This window comes from Salvelinus sp. IW2-2015, linkage group LG2 (assembly GCF_002910315.2).
Source record: "Salvelinus sp. IW2-2015 linkage group LG2, ASM291031v2, whole genome shotgun sequence".
In the NCBI taxonomy this organism is placed as follows: Eukaryota; Metazoa; Chordata; class Actinopteri; order Salmoniformes; family Salmonidae; genus Salvelinus; species Salvelinus sp. IW2-2015.
Window position 1 is genome coordinate 28,358,686 of NC_036839.1, and position 19,358 is coordinate 28,378,043.

General features: G+C 43.3%; 1 protein-coding gene across 2 annotated transcripts in view; it reads left to right on the forward strand.

Moving 5' to 3' along the window:
* The window catches only part of LOC111977654 (ubiquitin-conjugating enzyme E2 E3), a 33,726-nt gene extending 15,464 nt beyond the window's left edge, over window positions 1–18,262 (forward strand). For both annotated transcript variants that reach the window (XM_024007194.3, XM_070448254.1), the window contains exons 4-6: window positions 7,376–7,508; window positions 12,766–12,913; window positions 17,683–18,262. In XM_024007194.3, coding sequence (XP_023862962.1) covers window positions 7,376–7,508; window positions 12,766–12,913; window positions 17,683–17,780 — 379 coding nt within the window. In that variant the 3' untranslated portion in view covers window positions 17,781–18,262. The remainder of the gene's footprint in view (window positions 1–7,375; window positions 7,509–12,765; window positions 12,914–17,682) is intronic.
* The last annotated feature ends 1,096 nt before the right edge of the window (window positions 18,263–19,358 follow it).

A 19,358-nucleotide genomic window follows, 5' to 3' on the forward strand; every position in this document is an offset into this window, starting at 1 on the left:
CCACCTCCCCTACAACAAGGAGAGCGGGGCGACCTTCCTCGGGGAAGTCATGACAGTACCCCCTTGTCGCACGGCTCCAGCAGCGCGCCGACACCGGCCCTCGGGGACGACCCGGAGGACGGGACGCAGGGCGATCCGGGTGGAGACGGGTGAAACTCCTGTAGCAATGAAGGATCTAGGAATGTCCCTCCACGGTACCTCTCTCTCTCTCTCTCTCTCTCTCTCTCTCTCTCTCATTGTATCATAGTCAGAGGAGATGAATAGAGCTGCTCTCTTTCATGACTGTCTGCCTTGTCATAATCCACAATTAAATGTCTTGGCAGATCCCATAGCAACAGGTCTTACCAGAGAGAGAGAGAAAGGGCAGCTTTGTAGCCCAGCTACACACATGCATGCACACACACACAAACACACACACAAAGGCAATACCTCGTCAGGGATGATTCATCTCTCAGTTGGTCTCCTCCGCTCTTCTGCAGATCCCACCTCCTCAGTCCTCTCCTGGGACATATATTATAGAAGCACTGCTATCCTAGTCTTCAATGTCCTGGTTGTCTAGTGGTTAAAAGCGTTGGGCCAGTAACCAAAAGGTTGCTGGTTTGAATCCTGGAGCCGGCTAGGCGGAAATCTGCCGGTGTGCCCTTGAGCAAGGCACTTCTTCTTAATTGCTCCTGTAAGTGGCTCTGGATAAGTGCGTTAGCTAAAATGTAAATGTAATGGTGTGATTTGATTGTGTATAGGTTTATCTTGTAGTAGTGGATGTATGACAAATCATAATCATGAATGTATTACTCTCCCAGGGCTTTTTAAAAAGGGTTCATGTTTACTTAAAAGCATGAAACTGTGTTGTGTTTGTTGACTAGTGTGTGATTGTACTGTATCGTGTTGTTCTGGGCTGGCATGATGCTCTCAGCATAACTTAAAGCTCTACTATAATACACCACATACAATGCTTATTTTTCTAAATAAATACACTAAATACTCTGTCACTGCAGAGAGACAGCCACCTCAGAAACCACTTCCTGCTTTGTGTTTCAGAATAGCACCAGACAGTGTTGCTCATTCACCATGTTTGTAACTGGAAGGATCTGGGTTGTAGAGCAAAGTGTTAGAGGTAATAACAGAGATTTTGCACCATGCTTTGTAAGATTGACTATGCTTGAAGAATTCCCCTAAGACCCACTTCAGAATTTACACCTTTCCTACGCACTTCTCAGTAGTTAGTACTCAGACTTACCTTATGATGGTGCATAACGGACTTTGCAGGCTGAATACATTTATTTAAACCGCTGAAAAGAGAGAGAGAGAGAGAGAGAGAGAGAGAGAGAGAGAGAGAGAGAGAGGGAGAGAGGGAGAGAGGGAGAGGGAGATGTGGTGCTGATGTTTAGACCGAGGTAGGTATAAGGTGTCTAGATGAAATTTATTCAGATTACACCTGCTCACTTTCGGTTGTTTGAAAAGGAAATAATATCCAAAATATCATAATTTTTTAAACAAGCCTTAGAAATTTGGTTGCAATTTCAGTTTAATCCACCTGAAAAGACAGAACAAATAATACAACAAATATTGTGGTTAAACTCAAATATACTAATTGATAAAAAAAAACATATTTCTCGAAGAAAAAAAAGAAGATTTAAAAAAAAWAATTTTAGTGTCTGGAAATGTCTGCTATAACCAAAATTAAAACCAATTAATTGCAGCATTACCACAAAAATGGAAGAGGCAAGTAGAAGGGGAAAAAAGTAAGGAACTTGTATGTCGGCCATGTATTAAAGAAGATAAATGGTTAAAGAAAAGTGTGATAAATAAAAACATATACCAATTTCATTTAAAGACCAAAAAACTTGACAGCTGTGCCATATAAATTGCAAAATAGTTGTGAAGAGATTTTCGATGTACCCATTCCATGGCACATGGTTTATGAGTTGATACGCAAAACAATGCCGGATTCAAAACTTCAAATTTTTCAATTTAAATTACTATACAAAATTCTTGCAACCAATAGAATGTTATATATGGGGGATACAATATTCCCAGCTCTGCAGTAGCTTCCCAGCTCCTCATTTTGCTGTGAGGAGGCAGAGTCATTAGATAATTTATTTTGGTATTGTCCATTTGTAGCTCGTTTTTGGTCACAGGTCCAGGTATGGCTGAAGAATTGCAACATTTGCCTAGAACTAACGCTGCAGATAGCAATACTGGGTGATTTGAAAAGCCATAGTCAATCAATCAATAATATAATAATTATTTTAGCAAAAATGTTTATTTTTAATTTACAGTCTAAAGAAGCTATGAGAATAGAAAGGTTCAGTACTTTTGTGAAGCATCACAGCACAGTTGAAAAATATATGGCAAATAGAAATCCAAAATGGATGATGTTGAGAGATAGATGGGAGGGGTTGAATGGAGCTGAAGGGTGGGACTAATAACAAGATAACCAATGTTGTCACTTCGGCTGGAATAAATATCGGACCAAGGCGCAGTGGATGTTGAGTTCCACATAATTTATTAAGTGAAAACTTAGAACAAATCAAATAAAGAAACAAACAACGAACCGTGACTACAGAGATGCTACGTGCACTAACTCAAAACAATATCCCATCAAACACAGGTGGAAAAAATGCTACTTAAATATGACCCCCAATTAGAGACAACGATTACCAGCTGCCTCTAATTGGGAATCATACAAAATCACCAACATAGAAAACAAACCTAGAACCCCACATAGAAATAATAAACTAGACTAACCCCCCAGTCACGCCCTGACCTACTCCATCATAGAAAATAAGGACTCTCTATGGTCAGGACGTGACAGTACCCCCCCCCCCCCCAAAGGTGGCGGCTCTGGAGCGGGCCGAAGAACCCGCTCATCCAGCCATGGACCCGGGCTGAACACTGTGCCTGGACTGGAACCTCGGTGTCAAGGAAGGCTCCTGTCATGGATCAGGACTGGACGCTGTATCTGGACTGAGGAGCCGGCGCAGGAGACGGCTCCGGCCATGGAGCTGGACTGGACGCTGTGCCTGACTGGGCACCAACGCAGAAGAAGACTCCGGCCATGGAGCTGGACCGATGCTGTGCCTGGACTGGGCATCGGCGCAGGGGAAGGCTCCCGTCATGGAGCGGGACTGGACGCTGTGCCTGGACTGGGCACCAACGCAGAAGAAGACTCTGGCTTGGAGCTGGACTGGACGCCGTGCTTAGACTGGGCATCGGCGCAGGGAATGCTCCGGCCATGGAGCTGGAGGTTTCGGACTGTTGACCGTCTCAGGAGGTTCCGGACCGTGGACCGCTCCAGGAGATTCCGGACCGTGGACCGTCTCAGGCGGTTCCGGACTGTGGACCGTCTAGGCGGTTCCGGACTGTGGACCGTCTCAGGAAGTTCCTGACTGTGGACTGTCGCCGGAAGCTCTGGACTGGGAACCGTCGCCGGAGGTTCCGGACTGTGAAACGTCGCGGAAGCTCTGGACTGGGAACTGTCGCCGGAAGCTCTGGACTGGGAACTGTCGCCGGAAGCTCTGGACTGGGAACTGTCGCCGGAAGCTCTGGACTGGGAACTGTCGCCAGGAAGCTCTGGACTGGGAACCGTCGCCGGAAGCTTCTGGACTCGCCGGAAGCCTCTGGACTGGGAACCGTCGCCAGAAGCTCTGGACTGGGAACCGTCGCCGGAAGCTCTGGACTGGGAACTGTTGCCGGAAGCTCTGGACTGGGAACTGTCGCCAGAAGCTCTGGACTGGGAACTGTCGCAGGAAGCCTGGTGCGTGGGGCCGGCACTGGTAATACCGGACTGGTGACACACACCTCAGGGCAAGTGCGGGGAGCAGGCACAAGATGCACCTGACTGGGAAGACGCACTGGAGGCCTAGTGCGTGGAGCCGGCACAGATGGCGCCAGACTGGTGACACGCACTTCAGGGCGAGTGCAGGGAGCAGGCACAGGACGTACCGGACTGGAGAGGTGCACTGGAGGCCTGGTGCGTGGAGCTGGCACAGGACGTACCGGACTGGAGAGGTGCACTGGAGGCCTGGTGCGTGGAGCAGGCACAGAACGTACCGGACTGGAGAGGTGCACTGGAGGCCTGGTGCGTGGAGCAGGCACAGGACGTACCGGACTGGAGAGGTGCACTGGAGGCCTGGTGCGTGGAGCTGGCACAGGACGTACTGGAGACCTGGTGCGTATAGCCGACATCAATGGTACCGGTTCGATGACGCACCTCGTATGGCAAGTGCGAGAAGCTGGCACAGGACGTACTGGGCTCTGGAGGCGTACTGGAGACCTGGTGTGTATAGCCGGCATCAATTGTACCGGAACTTTAACATGCGAATAGCTGGCACAGGACGTACTGGGCTGTGAAGGCGCACTGGAGACCTGGTGTGTATAGCCGGCATCAATTGTACCGGAACTTTAACACACTTCACACGGCAAGTGCGAGGAGCTGGCACAGGATTTACCGGGCTGTGAAGGTGAACTGGAGACCTGGTGCGTATAGCCGGCCTCAATTGTACCGGAACTTTAACACACTTCTCAGGACGAGTACTCAGTTACTCCAGCTTTGTCAGGAGGAATGGGCCAAAATTCGCCCAACTTATTGTGCGAAGCTTGTGGAAGGCTTCCCAAAACGTTTGACCCAAGTTAAACAATTTAAAGGCAATGCTACCAAGTACTAATTGAGTGTATGTAAACTTCTGACCCACTGGGAATGTGATGAAAGAAATAAAAGCTGAAATAAATCATTCTCTCTACTATTATTCTGACATTTCACATTCTTAAAATAATGTGGTGATCCTAACTGCCCTAAGACAGGGAATTTTTACTAGGAATAAATGTCAGGAATTGTGAAAAACTGAGTTTAAATGTATTTGGCTAAGGTGTATGTAAACTTCCGACTTCAACTGTATATAAAAAATAAAAATCCCTGTCTTAGGTCAGTTAGGATCACCACATCATTTTAAGATTGTGAAATGTCAGAATAATTTAGAGAGAATGATTTATTTCAGCTTTTTATTCATAGCCTATCAGAAGCTTCTAAAGCAATGACAGCATTTTCTGGAATTTTCCAAGCTTTTTAAAGGCACAGTCAACTTAGTGTATGTAAACTTCTGACCCACTGGAATTGTGATACAGTGAATTATAAGTGAAATAATCTGTCTGTAAACAATTGTTGGAAAAATGACTTGTGTCATGCACAAAGTAGATGTCCTAACCGACTTGCCAAAGCTATAGTTTGTTAACATGACATTTGTGGAGTGGTTGAACAACGAGTTTTAATGACTCCAACCTAAGTGTATGTAAACTTCCGACTTCAATTGTATATCTATATATCTCAAGGCTACTGACAGACATGTTGGTGGAGTGTGTGTGTGCATGTGTACGTGAGAGCGTGCTCGTGTGTGATGTCTTTTTATCACATGGTAATGGAGCTGAGGGTGAGGAGTGAGGACAGTGTAGATAAGTGTCTGTCAGCTCAAGGCAGCATCCACTAGGGCTGTGGTGGTCATGAAATTTTGTTAGCCGGTGATTGTCAAGCAAATAACTCACAGTCTCACGGTAATTGCCTGTTAATTAACATAAACACATTTAGCATCTCCTGGCCTCCATGCATAGCCTACAAGCCGATGATGCTGACCTTTTGAACATCAACATTTAAAAGTCTAATAAATCCATGTAATATAGCCTACACCTTCACAATAAATCCATTATTTCTTTTAGACAGGTCTGAAGAAACATATGAAGAAAATGTTGTCTATTTCAGAAGGACAGAATAGTATACTCTAAGTTATCCTTATGTTAAGCCCTGTTCTGGCAATGCCATATGGTTGTGGGCTGCACTAGTTCATTTAGCAGACAAGATTTGCTTAGAATTCTGTGGCATTATTTTATAGTATGAAGAATACAATTGAACAAAGCTGAATAAAATAGAAAGGATATTTTCTCCAAACTATTTGAGGGATTGCGCTCATGCGGCTGTTCTGTGTTGAGCAGTTAACAAAGAAACAGGTCCTCCTATAGAGTTATTTATGCAACTTTAGTTGTGATACAAATGTTGGGCTATTTGTTTTGATTTTTCATACATTCTAAGGCTTCTTGTCGAATTCCGAGGCGCATATTGAAGATGTTGACATATATTGAAGAACTGTCCAGATTTACTTTTCGTCAACCAACAAGATGAGCAAGCCTAATGAACGGCAAAAGCACTAGCCTATGTCAATCTACTATTCCCCACGGTAAAAAAAGTTGGCCTATTCTATTCTGTGATAGGAACACATATTTCAAACATAGTCTGGGACAGTTGTGGGATGCGATAGATCCCAAATTAATACAACCACTAGCGTCAATTGTTTTTAAAGAAGCAATGAGGCTGACGCGACAGATCAGAACATTTAGCTTAAAATGTTGATAAACTATTATGCTATTTCTTCACATTATAAGAACAGCAATGCGCACATGGTAGTAGCCTATAAGCGCGAATGTTCCAAAACGTAATCAATTAGCGGGAAACACCATTATCAAAAGTGACTGCAAATGCTGTTATGCATGTAATGCTTTTATTATAAAGGTGCATTTTTATGGTGAAAATCATGTTCCCCAAACTTGAAACTCACGCGGGCAAGCTGGGCATCATTCACAAGTGATAATATATAATTCACAAGTGATAGGCTAATATTGTCACCCATCAGACAATTCTTGATTTAATCTTGTCTTTATATATACAAAATCTGTATATGAGAAATTMGTTTTGATATAGAATTGACAATTATCATGCACCTGTCTCGAAACAGGGGCTGGGGGAAAAAGTCATCTACTGTATGCACTTAAATAGAGAATGGAGGACGCTTGTCCCATGGTTCATTTTTATGCCAGCCAGGTAGGCTATACCCCTGTTGTAAATATAAGCTATGTGCTTAATATTAGGAGAATGAGAAATATGATAAATAAATATAGTAGGCCTAGCCTATAGAAAGCTGATGGGATCCTCCTCTTTTTAATAGACTGCCTTCATGACTCTTGAACGCCAGTGTGGTGGTAATAAAGTCACCGTAACAGCCCTAGCCTCCACCCCCTCATTCACCTGGGTGCTACATTAACACATAGCTATCTCTCCTGCTTCTACAGCCTATTCAGGCAGAGCCTTGCACCTCTTACTCTCCCCTTTATATCAATTTAAAAGGGCCTGGAGGAGTGACGGGGGTCTCTAACTGAGGAACTGAGGTGTAATAGGTAGCAACAGGGTACAAAAAGTCAAGTTACGAAAAAAAAGATACCTGCACACTATTGAAAAGTTCCAAAGTTTTATTGAGTGCAACGTTTATACCTGAAAGTCAAAAATAATAAAGTGTTTCACTCACTCTGTGCTGTTGTCTTTGTTTGTTTGCAGTGCGGGACCCAAAGGAGACAACATCTATGAATGGAGATCCACCATCCTAGGACCACCAGGCTCTGTGTACGAGGGAGGGGTCTTCTTCTTAGATATCACCTTCTCATCCGACTACCCCTTCAAGCCACCAAAGGTACTGTATACTTTAATCACTTGCTTTATAGGTTTAGAGGTCGGAGTATTAACGGTTAACAGCTCAGTAACATGGCCCACATGGCTCTTTTCAAAAGTAGTGCACTAAGTAGGGAATAGGGTGTAATTTGGTACGCAGCCTCTGTCTGCAGCTAGTCCTCTATCGTTCTTCATGGAGGTAGAGCAGTTTGCTGAGGTCATCAGTTGAAACCTTGAGGCTGATAAACATGATGTCTTGTCTTGTGTTTGTTGACTAACTGTGGCGGCGCCCGGCCATCATCTCCTTGAGGCTATTATGCACTACACAGTAGCAGTAACACTACAGTACTCTGCTCTACTGTCATATGACTGTGGAGACCAGGGGACCAGAATAACCCTGAACCATTTAACACAATGCTGCTATTGAGAGAGAGACAGGCAGCAGTGGTGGTTTCAGTCTCGGTCAGACGTGGCTTTGTGGCTGTGTGATACTGGGCACTAATGGAGAAGGCCCCGCTCCAACGTAGTGTACTATTTAGGGAATAGGGTGCCGTTTGGGATGTAGACTCTGTGTTATAGGCACTGCCGGGGCTCCTCTTTTTTAGAGCCATTTACTGAGTTTACAGCATATATTCTCATTAACCTTTTCACACGTGAGTTCCAAATATCTCTAACGGTCACCCCAGCGTGAGTTATTTTATGCACGTAATGTCAGAATGAACTCAATGTTCCAAAATGTGATTGTTACGCAACAGGACAGTTAACCCGCGCTGCTCTCAAACCAATGCATGCTGCCTGTCAATTATCTATAGGCTATCTTTAAATTAGTCAATTTCAAATTATTTTCTAACAAGTTCTATTTTCTAATAACAGTTTGAATTAAGATGTGTTCTGCCTCCTCATTAATTCACATAAAATGTAGCCCATTTCACTGTTGCGAACAATTTATGTTTGAGGCTCTACTGAGTCAGACAAACTTCTCTCTTTGACAAGAGCCCAAGCACTTCCCCAGATCATATATGAAGACATTGTGCATCTCTACTCAGAACAGGCATTGCGCAAATCCTTCCCCCCTGGCCTTCATTGATGTTTTTCTTACAAATAATGGACATGGACATGTGTGCGTTCCTATCAAAGTAAGTCCCTTATTTTCTGTATATCTTGTTGTTGTTTCTACTGTAGCACACCGTATGTATATATGGAGCATAATGTATTTACTGTTTTATTCACATGTTTTCAAGTACTGGTGACAAACCATGTATTCCTATTCTTGCATATATTGTAATGGACACATATGATGTTTGTAAAATACTTTTTTGAAGGTTGTACTGATTATGATGAGATAATGCTAAGCTATTTGCCAGCTATGTGTGGCGCCATGTTTGTTGACATCATACAATGCATTCTGGTTGTCTAGTAAGCATCTGTCAGACCTAAGATGTTATAACAAAGGGAGGTGAAGGGATACCCGACTGACTCACACGCTGACCAGATCGCACACTCGCCCGCCATCGCGCCCATGTTGATTTTGTCCACCCATCAAAATAAACTCTGAACCAACTGTATTAATTTGGGGACAGCTCGAAAAGCATTAAACATTTGTGGCAATTTAGCTGGCTAGCTTGCTGTTGCTAGCTAATTTGTCCTGGTATATAAACATTGGGATGCTATTTTACCTGAAATGCACAAGGTCCACCCCCCGACAATTAATCCACAGATAAAACGGTAAACCGAGTTAGATCCTAGTAATCGCTCCTCCTTCAGGCTTCTTCTTTGGACTTTCTATAGCGTTAGGCAACAAACTTTAAGCTGCATTACCACTTCCAATTAGACTGGAGTGTGGACCTCAGTTCATCTTTCAATCACCCACGTGGGTATATGCTCCTAAAAACCAATGAGGAGATGGAAGAGGCGGGACTTGCAGCGCATCAAGCGTCACAAATAGAACCAAGTTCTATTTTAGCGCCTGGCTACACAGACGCTTGCGAGCAGTGTGGGTGCAGTGATTAAATAACATATATGTGCACATTTATTTTGCAATGCTTGCGCACGCGACACAAGTGTGCTTTCAAGACAATTGGGAGCTCTGAAAAATACAAGGTCAAATCATGACGTCAGTGATCTTTAGGTCGGAAAGTTGGAGCTCTAGAAAGAGGCCCCAGTTCCCGAGTTGGAGGATTTTTTCCCCAGTCTAAGCTCCCAGTTGTCTTGAAGTCACTGAAGTCAGACGTTGGAGATGTTAGGTCGCAAACTTATGTTTTGTTTTTTGTCAGCACAACCTGTTTTTAGACTGGTTTATGGAATGAGTTGTTGCTACTTGTTGCTACTGTTCCAATCAAATATTTGCGATGGCTCGCTGCAGGGACCACGTACATGTCAAAGGGTTAATACAGACTTCTAACAGAAGGCTATACTGTTTATTATGTTTCTGAAAAAACTTTACAGGATCTGGATTTAATCTGGATCATAATTGCTTTCTGGGAGTGGAGGGGAACTAGCTACTATGGTTATTTCTACCCCATTTCACATAAAAACAAACAGACAAAAACATTTAGGAGAAATTAGCCATGGAACATAATGTTTTACCACTCTACACGGGTCATGATATGTTTGCTCTGTCCAGCAGTTATAGTACTAAACACAAATCCCCAGTGATGGGATTAGCCTTTACAGTGGTTATGGGAATAAAATACATTCTTTATTAACATGACATATAGATGGCACAAACAGTTTAGAGAGAGAGAGAGCGAGAGAGAAAGAGAGAGAGCTACTGATTACCCTCCTCTCTATCTCTGTCTTTCAATTCAATTTAAGGGGCTTTATTGGCATGGGGAAGATATGTTTACCTTGCCAAAGCAAGTGAAATAGATCATMAATAAAAGTGAAATAAACAATACAAAATTCACAGTAAACGTTACACTCACAAAAGTTCCAAAAGAATGAAGACAGTCGATTTGTTTTCGAATTCTTTGTGGGTCTGTGTAATCTGAGGGAAATATGTSTCTMTAATATGGTCATACATTTGGCAGGAGGTTAGGAAGTGCAGCTCAGTTTCCACCTCATTTTGTGGGCAGTGTGCACATAGCCTGTCTTCTCTTCAGAGCCAGGTCTGCCTTCAGCGGCCTTTCTCAATAGCAAGGCTATGCTCACTGAGTCTGTACATAGTCAAAGATTTCCTTAATTTTGGGTCAGTCACAGTAGTTAGGTATTCTGCCACTGTGTACTCTCTGTTTAGGGTCAAATAGCATTCTATTTTGCTCAGTTTTTTTGTCAATTATTTTCAATGTGTCAAGTAATTTTTTGTTTTTGTTTTCTCATGATTTGGTTGGGTCTCAGAGCCCCAGGACCAGCTTACTTAGGGTGCTCTTCTCCAGGTTAATTTTTCTGTAGGTGATGGAAGGTTTGGGAATCGCTTCCTTTTAGGGTGGTTGTAGAATTTAACGGCTCTTTTCTAGAATTTGCGGGTATTGGCCTAATTCTGCTGTGCATGCATTATTTGGTGTTTTACGTCATACACTGAGCATATTTTTGCAGAATTCTGCATGCAGAGCCTCAATTTGGTGTTTGTCCCATTTTGTGAATTCTTKGTTGGTGAGTGAATCCCAGACCTCGCAACTGTGAAGGGCAATGGGTTCTATTCATTTCTATATTAATTTCAAGCCATATGTAAAATGTTCCTGTTTTGACTAATTTAATAGAGTGGATTAGGTCTGCTCTATACCAAGTTAGCATACCCCCTGAGTCGCTTCCCTGTTTCACACCTGGTAGTTTAGTGGATGGGACTACCAGCTCTCTGTAATCTAGAGAGCAACCAGTGGGCCAGTCTCCTTTATACCATGTTTCTTGTAGGATGACAATGGCTGTATTTCCAACTTCTTTGATGAAGTCTGGGTTTCTGCTCTTTAGGCCAAAGGCAGATGACTTCAGACCTTGTATATTCTCTCTCTCTCTCTCTCTCTCTCTCTCTCTCTCTCTCTCTCTCTCTCTCTCTCTCTCTCTCTCTCTCTCTCTCTCTCTCTCTCTCTCTCTCTCTCTCTCTCTCTCTCTCTCTCTCTCTCTCTCTCTCTCTCTCTCTCTCTCTCTCTCTCTCTCTCTCTCTCTCTCTCTCTCTCTCTCTCCTCCCTTTCTCTCTCTCTCTCTCCTCCCTTTCTCTCTCTGTCTCTCTAATGTCAAAGGCATAAACAGCCAGTGGTATCATTAAGATCATCCTCCGTGCCTGGTCTAATTGGTTTTCCTTGCATTAAGGACTTTGTCCCACATGACACCCTATTCCCTATATAACGCACTACTATTGACAAGTAGTGCACTACATAGGGAATAGTGTGTTATTTTATTTGGGACGCAGTAAGGTCTGCTCAGAGGGAGAAGGCCTCAATGGGATGTTAAGAGTCCAAGCTTAAGCATATGTCACCGACCATGGCCCTACTTGAGATTGGATGGAAAGGTCAATAGATGTTCACACACCATTTGCTCCTGGCCTGGGGTCACCCTGTCTCTCATCTATGGTGTCTTAATGATGTTTTTCTGTTTTATAAGGGCAAATGTTGGGACATGGTGAAATGTTAAGAATGTGTGGTTTAGCTTTGTGAGGTTTAGGTGAGTATAGTATCTGTATCACAACCGGCCGTGATTGGAAGTCCCATAGGGCGGCGCACAATTGGCCCAGCGTCTTCCGGGTAGGGTTTGGTCGGGGTAGGTCGTCATTGTAAATAAGAATTTGTTCTTAACTGACTTGCCTAGTGATATTTTTGAATTTCGCGCGCTGCCTTTTCAGCAGATTGTTGTGGGTGTTCCGCTAGCGGAACCCCTGGGCTAGAAAGGTTAAATAAAAATCTGCAGACTGGGAGGAGTGGATTTGGAATGTTCTAGCTCCTTTGACACAATGCTTCTTGTCGACTGGAAACAGTTAAAGGTTTTGCTGGTGAATTACAGTAACCGTAATCCTTGCATGCTTTATCGTTGACCCCATTGTTAACACTGTAGCTTATTTTACCTGCCTGGCTGGCTGATAAGGCCTGAATGTGTTTCATGATTTCTTCCTTTTCCACAGGTCAATTTCCATTCGAGGAATTACAACAGTAAAACACCAATCAGGGAGTACTGAGCTGTCTGTCTGGGTTGTTTCCTAGCCAGGATCTACTTCCTGTGGTCTCTTAGGTTACGTCCCACACTAGGTTCTACGACTATAGCATCAACAGTCGGGGTGATCTGTCTGTGATCTTGATCTACTTTGTGTTGTTTCCTAGGTGATGTTAGATCTACTTTTTGGTTTTTCCTAGGTGACGTTCCGCACCAGGATCTACCACTGTAACATCAACAGCCAGGGGGTGATCTGCCTGGATATCCTGAAAGACAACTGGAGCCCCGCCCTCACCATCTCCAAGGTGCTGCTGTCCATCTGCTCCCTGCTCACAGACTGCAACCCTGGTGAGTGACGCAACGGTCAACCAATCAGACATACAGTAGAGATACTGTACACATGTTAGACTGTAACCCTGGTGAGTGACACGGGTTCTCTATGGCAGGGATTCAAACCAAATACATTACACTGCAATTTACTTTTAGAATGTTTGTGCTGTGTCAGACGTGGACAGCCATAAAATATTACTCTACCTTGATGCATGCTTTAATTTCTACTTGAATGAAGTCGTTTCTAAACATTTTATAACTAAGTAGTCCTGTTTGCCTGCCTTGAGAGACTTGGTTATCTAAGGTCACCCTCGTACCAATGACTGTACACCTGTAACGAGTGCGCTGAGAGTCGGGAAGCAAGTTCAGGGAGTGAGTGTTTTAATAAATAAACGTAACACAATACAAAACAAGAAACCACGAACAACGCACAGACATGACACAGAAACAGAAACAATGACGCCTGGGGAAGGAACCGAAGGGAGTGACATATATAGGGCAGGTAATCAAGGAAGTGATGGAGTCCAGGTTACAAAGTTTCCCTGGCCAACAGAGTCCCTGGCCAATTTTCAGCTTAGAACTTTTTTAACTTCTCATTATATTCTTACTGAGCACCAATCAGGTTTTAGACCAGGACATAGCACTGCACCAGTCTGGTTTTAGACCTGAACATAGCACTGCACCAGTCTGGTTTAAGACCTGGACAAAGCACTGCACCAGTCTGGTTTTAGACCTGGACATAGCACTGCACCAGTCTGGTTTAAGACCTGGACATAGCACTGCACCAGTCTGGTTTTAGACCTGGACATAGCACTGCACCAGTCTGGTTTTAGACCTGGACATAGCACTGCACCAGTCTGGTTTTAGACCTGACATAGCACTGCACCAGTCTGGTTTTAGACCTGGACATAGCACTGCACCAGTCTGGTTTTAGACCTGGACATAGCACTGTACCAGTCTGGTTTTAGACCTGAACATAACACTGTACCAGTCTGGTTTTAGACCTGAACATAGCACTGTACCAGTCTGGTTTTAGACCTGGACATAGCACTGCACCAGTCTGGTTTTAGACCAGAACATAGCACAGTTACAGCAGCTTGTCTAAGATGATGTGCTATGTTGTTTTGAACAGTGGTTCCCAAACTTTTTATTGTCCCGTACCCCTTCAAACATTCAACTTCCATCTGTGTACCCCCTCTAGCACACTGTACGCTACATTTATTAAACATGAGTGTGAGTTTTTGTCACAACTCGGCTCGTGGGAAGTAAAAAAGAGCTCTTATAGGACCAGGGCACAAATAGTAATATAATAATAATCAATAATTCTGCTCTTTATTTAGCCATCTTACATATAAAACCTTATTTGTTCATCAAAAAATTAGAAGGGTATGCTTGAAAGGATGCACATAACTATGCAATGTTGGGTTGTATTGGAGAGTGTCTCAGTCTTAAATCATTTTCCACACACAGTCTGTGCCTGTATTTAGTTTTCATGCTAGTGAGGGCCGAGAATCCACTCTCAAATATGTACGTGGTTGCAAAGGGCATCAGTGTCTTAACAGCACGATTTGCCAAGGCAAGAAACTCTGAGCGCAGCCCTATCCAGAAATCTGGCAGTGGCTTCTGATTAAATAACATTTTCACAGAACCGCTTGTTGCAATTTCGATGAGGCTCTCTTGTTCAGATATCGGTAAGTGAACTGGAGGCAGGGCATGAAAGGGATAATGAATCGAGTTGTTTGTGTTGTCCGTTTCGGGAAAGTACCTGCGTAATTGCTCACCCAACTCACTCAGGTGCTTCGCTATATCACATTTGACATTGTCCGTAAGCTTGAGTTCATTTGCACACAAAAAATCATACAATGATGGAAAGACCTGTGTGCTGTCCTTGTTAATGCAGACAGAAAAGAGCTCCAACTTCTTAATCATAGCCTCAATTTTGTCCCACACATTGAATATAGTTGCGGAGAGTCCCTGTAATCCTAGATTCAGATCATTCAGGCCAATAAAAACATCACCTAGATAGGCCAGTCGTGTGAGAAACTCGTCATCATGCAAGCGGTCAGACAAGTGAAAATGATGGTCAGTAAAGAAAACTTTCAGCTCGTCTCTCAATAAAAAAAATGTGTCAATACTTTGCCCCTTGATAACCAGCGCACTTCTGTATGTTGTAAAAGCGTAACATGGTCGCTGCCCATATCATTGCATAATGCAAAAAATACACGAGAGTTCAGGGGCCTTGCTTTAACAAAGTTAACCATTTTCACTGTAGTGTCCAAAGCGTCTTTCAAGCTGTCAGGCATTCCCTTGGCAGCAAGAGCCTCTCGGTGGATGCTGCAGTGTACCCAAGTGGCGTCGGGGGCAACTGCTTGCACGCGTGTTACCACTCCACTATGTCTCCCTGTCATGGCTTTTGCGCCATCAGTACAGATACCAACATGAGCAGCAGCTACGTTTGGCTACATATGGAACATTATTGGAATTCCCGCGAGAGAGTAACGGTTCATGTGATTGGATGTTAATTATTTGACTAGGCTACCTGTATTTGACATTGTGTTGTTATTTCGCTGAACACTAAATTATTTAATTTWATTTTTGGCAGTGAAACGAGGCTACTCAGGCGAGAAAGAAATCTCACCCAAGTGTATAGCCCCGTTGGAAAATATAAATGGACTATTTGAAAATGTGAATATTTTTTTAATATTTTTTTTATGTGAATCACATTTTTGTTTGGCGTACCCCCGATGGCTTTGCGCGTGTTTGTGAATACCTGGTTTAGACCATAAAAATCATTGGGCTTCCTTATTTATTGACCAGTTGAAAGCATTTGATATGGTTGACATTCTCTTACTTGTTCAAAGGTTGTCTGAAATAGGCCTAGATCAGGCATCTTACAATTGGTTCAAGAACTGTCTAACAGACAGGACTCAATGTCTGCTTACGGACAGTATCAAATCTAGTTTCCTCAATATTACGAAAGGTGTGCCGCAGGGGACGATTTTGGGCCATGTTTGCTTCACTATTTATATAAATAATATTGGTCTGTCTGTTAAAACCTGTAACATTGATATCTTTACACATATGATACAGTTGTTTCCTCCTGTGCCCTCTCAGTACAGCAGGCCATTCGTGACCTTCAGCCAGCATGGTTTTGAATCAGATCAAAAATCGCTTACTGATCTTAAACTAGTCCTAAATGCTAATAAAATGAAGTTTATGTTGTTTTCTAGGCCTCGTAATATTGACCCTAAGGACCTGCATATTTGCACATTGAAGGGAGCCCAAATTGAGCAAGTTGGTTTCTTTCACTTTGGAAAGTAGAAGTAAGATTGTTCAAGCAACACTTCTCCCCAGTGGTGGATTTAGGTATAGGAGTCAGGAGCCGCCCAGGGAGGCATCTTGCCGGGGGGGGCACGGGGCGTCCGTACAAAAAAATTAGGAATGGTGACATTTTCACAATCGGTTTTCTATCGCTCATTTGCACATCACGTCAATGATATCACGTCACCGTGTGGGATTGTGGGTCAATTAACCTTGTCGGAGTGGGCGCCCTGATTGTAGTTTGTGAGCTAGGCAGGCTACGGCCTGGGAAGGTCTCCCACTCAGAAGTACAAGATGGGGAGGGGGCGGGGGTAGGTTGACCTCAGGTCTCCCCACTGGAAGCCCGATGTAGGGGGAGTGGGGGAATCTATCAAATAGCGCACCTCTAACTTTGTACAGTACTAATGCAATTAGAAAAATCTGTCACACTTCGAAATGCTACCAAATAAACCACAATTCAATCAGAATACTGTGTATTTATAGTTTCACAGACATATTGTGGCATTTTTTTCTGGTTTGTGCGAAATCATTAAGAATAATATAAAACCAGTCTGCACACCACCAAGGTAAATTGGTTTAGTCTTGACTCTTGGTTGACAGTGTTGGGGGATGGGTAATGTATTGTTGCTCGAGTGCCAAATCAACACAAATCTGTTTCTATTTGTCTTTGTTACTTCTTTTTGATTTTTATGACTCTTATTTTTGCTTATATTTTATATTTTTAAATGTTATGATTATTTATTTGTGATGTTCCTAATGTGGGGGGGTGGGGGGGGGGGGGGCTGAAGGGGGGTCCGCCCAGGGAGCCATACAAGCCAGAACCGCCACTGCTTATACTTGCATGCGGCAGCCTCTGCTTTAAAACCTTTAGATTCAGTCTATCACTCAGCACTGCTTTTTATCACCGGGGACAATTTCCGTACACATCACTGCATTTTGTATAGTTCTGTTGGCTGAGAGTCTCTGACTACCAGAAGGGCCCAGCATTGGCAAATGTTTGTATATAAAGCGGTTCTTTAGAGACTCCCCCAGTACCTCTCGTATTAACTGGAGATCCAGACATTTTCAGACCCGCTCTCTGGACTGGCTGCTTATGGAGGTCCCACAGGTCTCCACTGACCTGGGGAAAATGTTTTTATTTTTAATGCCCCCAGCTCATGGAATAGCCTTCAGGCCACCTTGAAATTAGACTCGCTGGTCTCCATTGGATAGCTTAGATCGTGTTTAAAGGAGGTGATGTGTGAGAGTTGTGTTTGTTTTGATCTGGTTGTATTTTTTGTATTGATATGATTTATTGTATGTTCATGTTCACAGGGCTCCCTTGCAAATGAGACCCTGGTCTCAATGGTGACCCACCCTGTATAAATAAAAGTTCAATAAAATAAAATGTTAGACTTAGGCAGCCCTCGTACTAATGCATTGCTCATCTCTCCTCCTGTCTTCTCCCTCTCCTCTCCTCTCTTCAGCGGACCCTCTGGTTGGTAGCATTGCCACTCAGTACCTGACCAACAGAGCCGAGCATGACAGGATAGCCCGACAGTGGACCAAGAGATACGCCACATAGAGGTCACGACTCCTGACCCCGTCCTGTCTGACCCCCCGTCCCCCCAGCCCCTCTGCCTGCAGTGTGAAGGTCCCGGAGGCGACGTCACATTGTGCAACAAATCTTTATAGCCTTTACAATATGGACTTCTGTGTATCTGTCTGATTACTGATTCTACTCCTCCACATTTTACCCTGCTATGAGGACTGGGTCTGAAGAGAGACAGAGAGATAAGCAGACCCCAAACAGGCATTGTCTCACGTCAGATAGCGCAGCTGCGTCTCCGTCTGCACTGATAGTTCATGGCAACACAGAGCGTTAGAATGACGCCATCTGTCGGAAGACAATGCCCAATAACAGGTAAATGGATATTGGAGTAGAATTTTGTAGCTGTAGATTTTAGCTATGTTTAAATGCCTCTACTTGCAAGTCTTGCTTCTTTGGGATATTAAAAAATAAAATGTATTTTGTGATGTAATAAAGGAAACTATTCCTCAACCAAATATTATGGTGCATTTTAGCCTTCTCCATTATCTGTATGAAGTTAAAGAAGAAAAAACAACTAGCTGTTGTAGATTATTAGAGAAGATGATGTCATTTACATGAAAGCCAGACACCCATTTCCACTTATGTAGTTACATTATACTGTTGTGACTGTTTTACCTTTGTCAATTTGTAATGAAAACGAGATTTCATTTAAACCTTTTTGTAGTGCAGCAAAAGATGAGCCACCACTGTAACATCCCCAAAACACAATAAACTTGTCCCAAGGGTTGAGTTGTACAGTGTAAACTATTGGATGATCGACATTGGCAGCTGGCATTCAATAACCTGGGCTGCATCCAGAATGGCACCATATTCCCTATATAGTGCACTTCTTTTGACCAAAGCCCTATGTGCCCTGGTAAAAAAATAAGTGAATTTGGGATGCAGACAAAAGCTCAATTTGTTCAGGCCCAGTATGCATAAGGAGAGGACCCGTCCCCGGGAAATGAACAGGACATTGTCATTATGTTGCATAGAGATACAGTAGTCACTCAGAACTACTGATATGCAAACTGCCGTACTGTTATCTCTTGGGATGTATAATGTCATACTGATTCTACTCMTTTTACCCTACGAGGACTGATGTCTGTAGGAAAAGACAGTGCTCAAATCGACCTAGACTTAAAGTGCAGCTAAAATGGCAGATTCACATTGGTGGGGAACAGACGCAGCTCTCTCTTGAAGATCAATCCTATGAGGATAAAAATAAATACATTTAGGGCTGGAAAGAGAGAGAAACTGATAAATGCTATTGAAGTAGAAGTTAGTAGCTATAGTAGATTTAGTATGTRCCCTGTAGCTATACTGTTATCTGTATATTAGCTATCAGTCTCTTCGCTCTGTACACAAAGGCACAGGTTTCTGGTTTATTTATGTGTGTTTTTTCTGTATTCTCTCTCGATCTCAGACTTGTTTGATGTGTGGTTTGAGAGTTGGTCTTTGAAGAGTAGCTGCTGTCAGTGTTCAGGCAAATTTTCCTCTTTTCACGGTCTAACCTCAACAGTGCAGTGAGAGGTCGATGTCCTCTGGCCTGGATTATAATGTGTCATATTG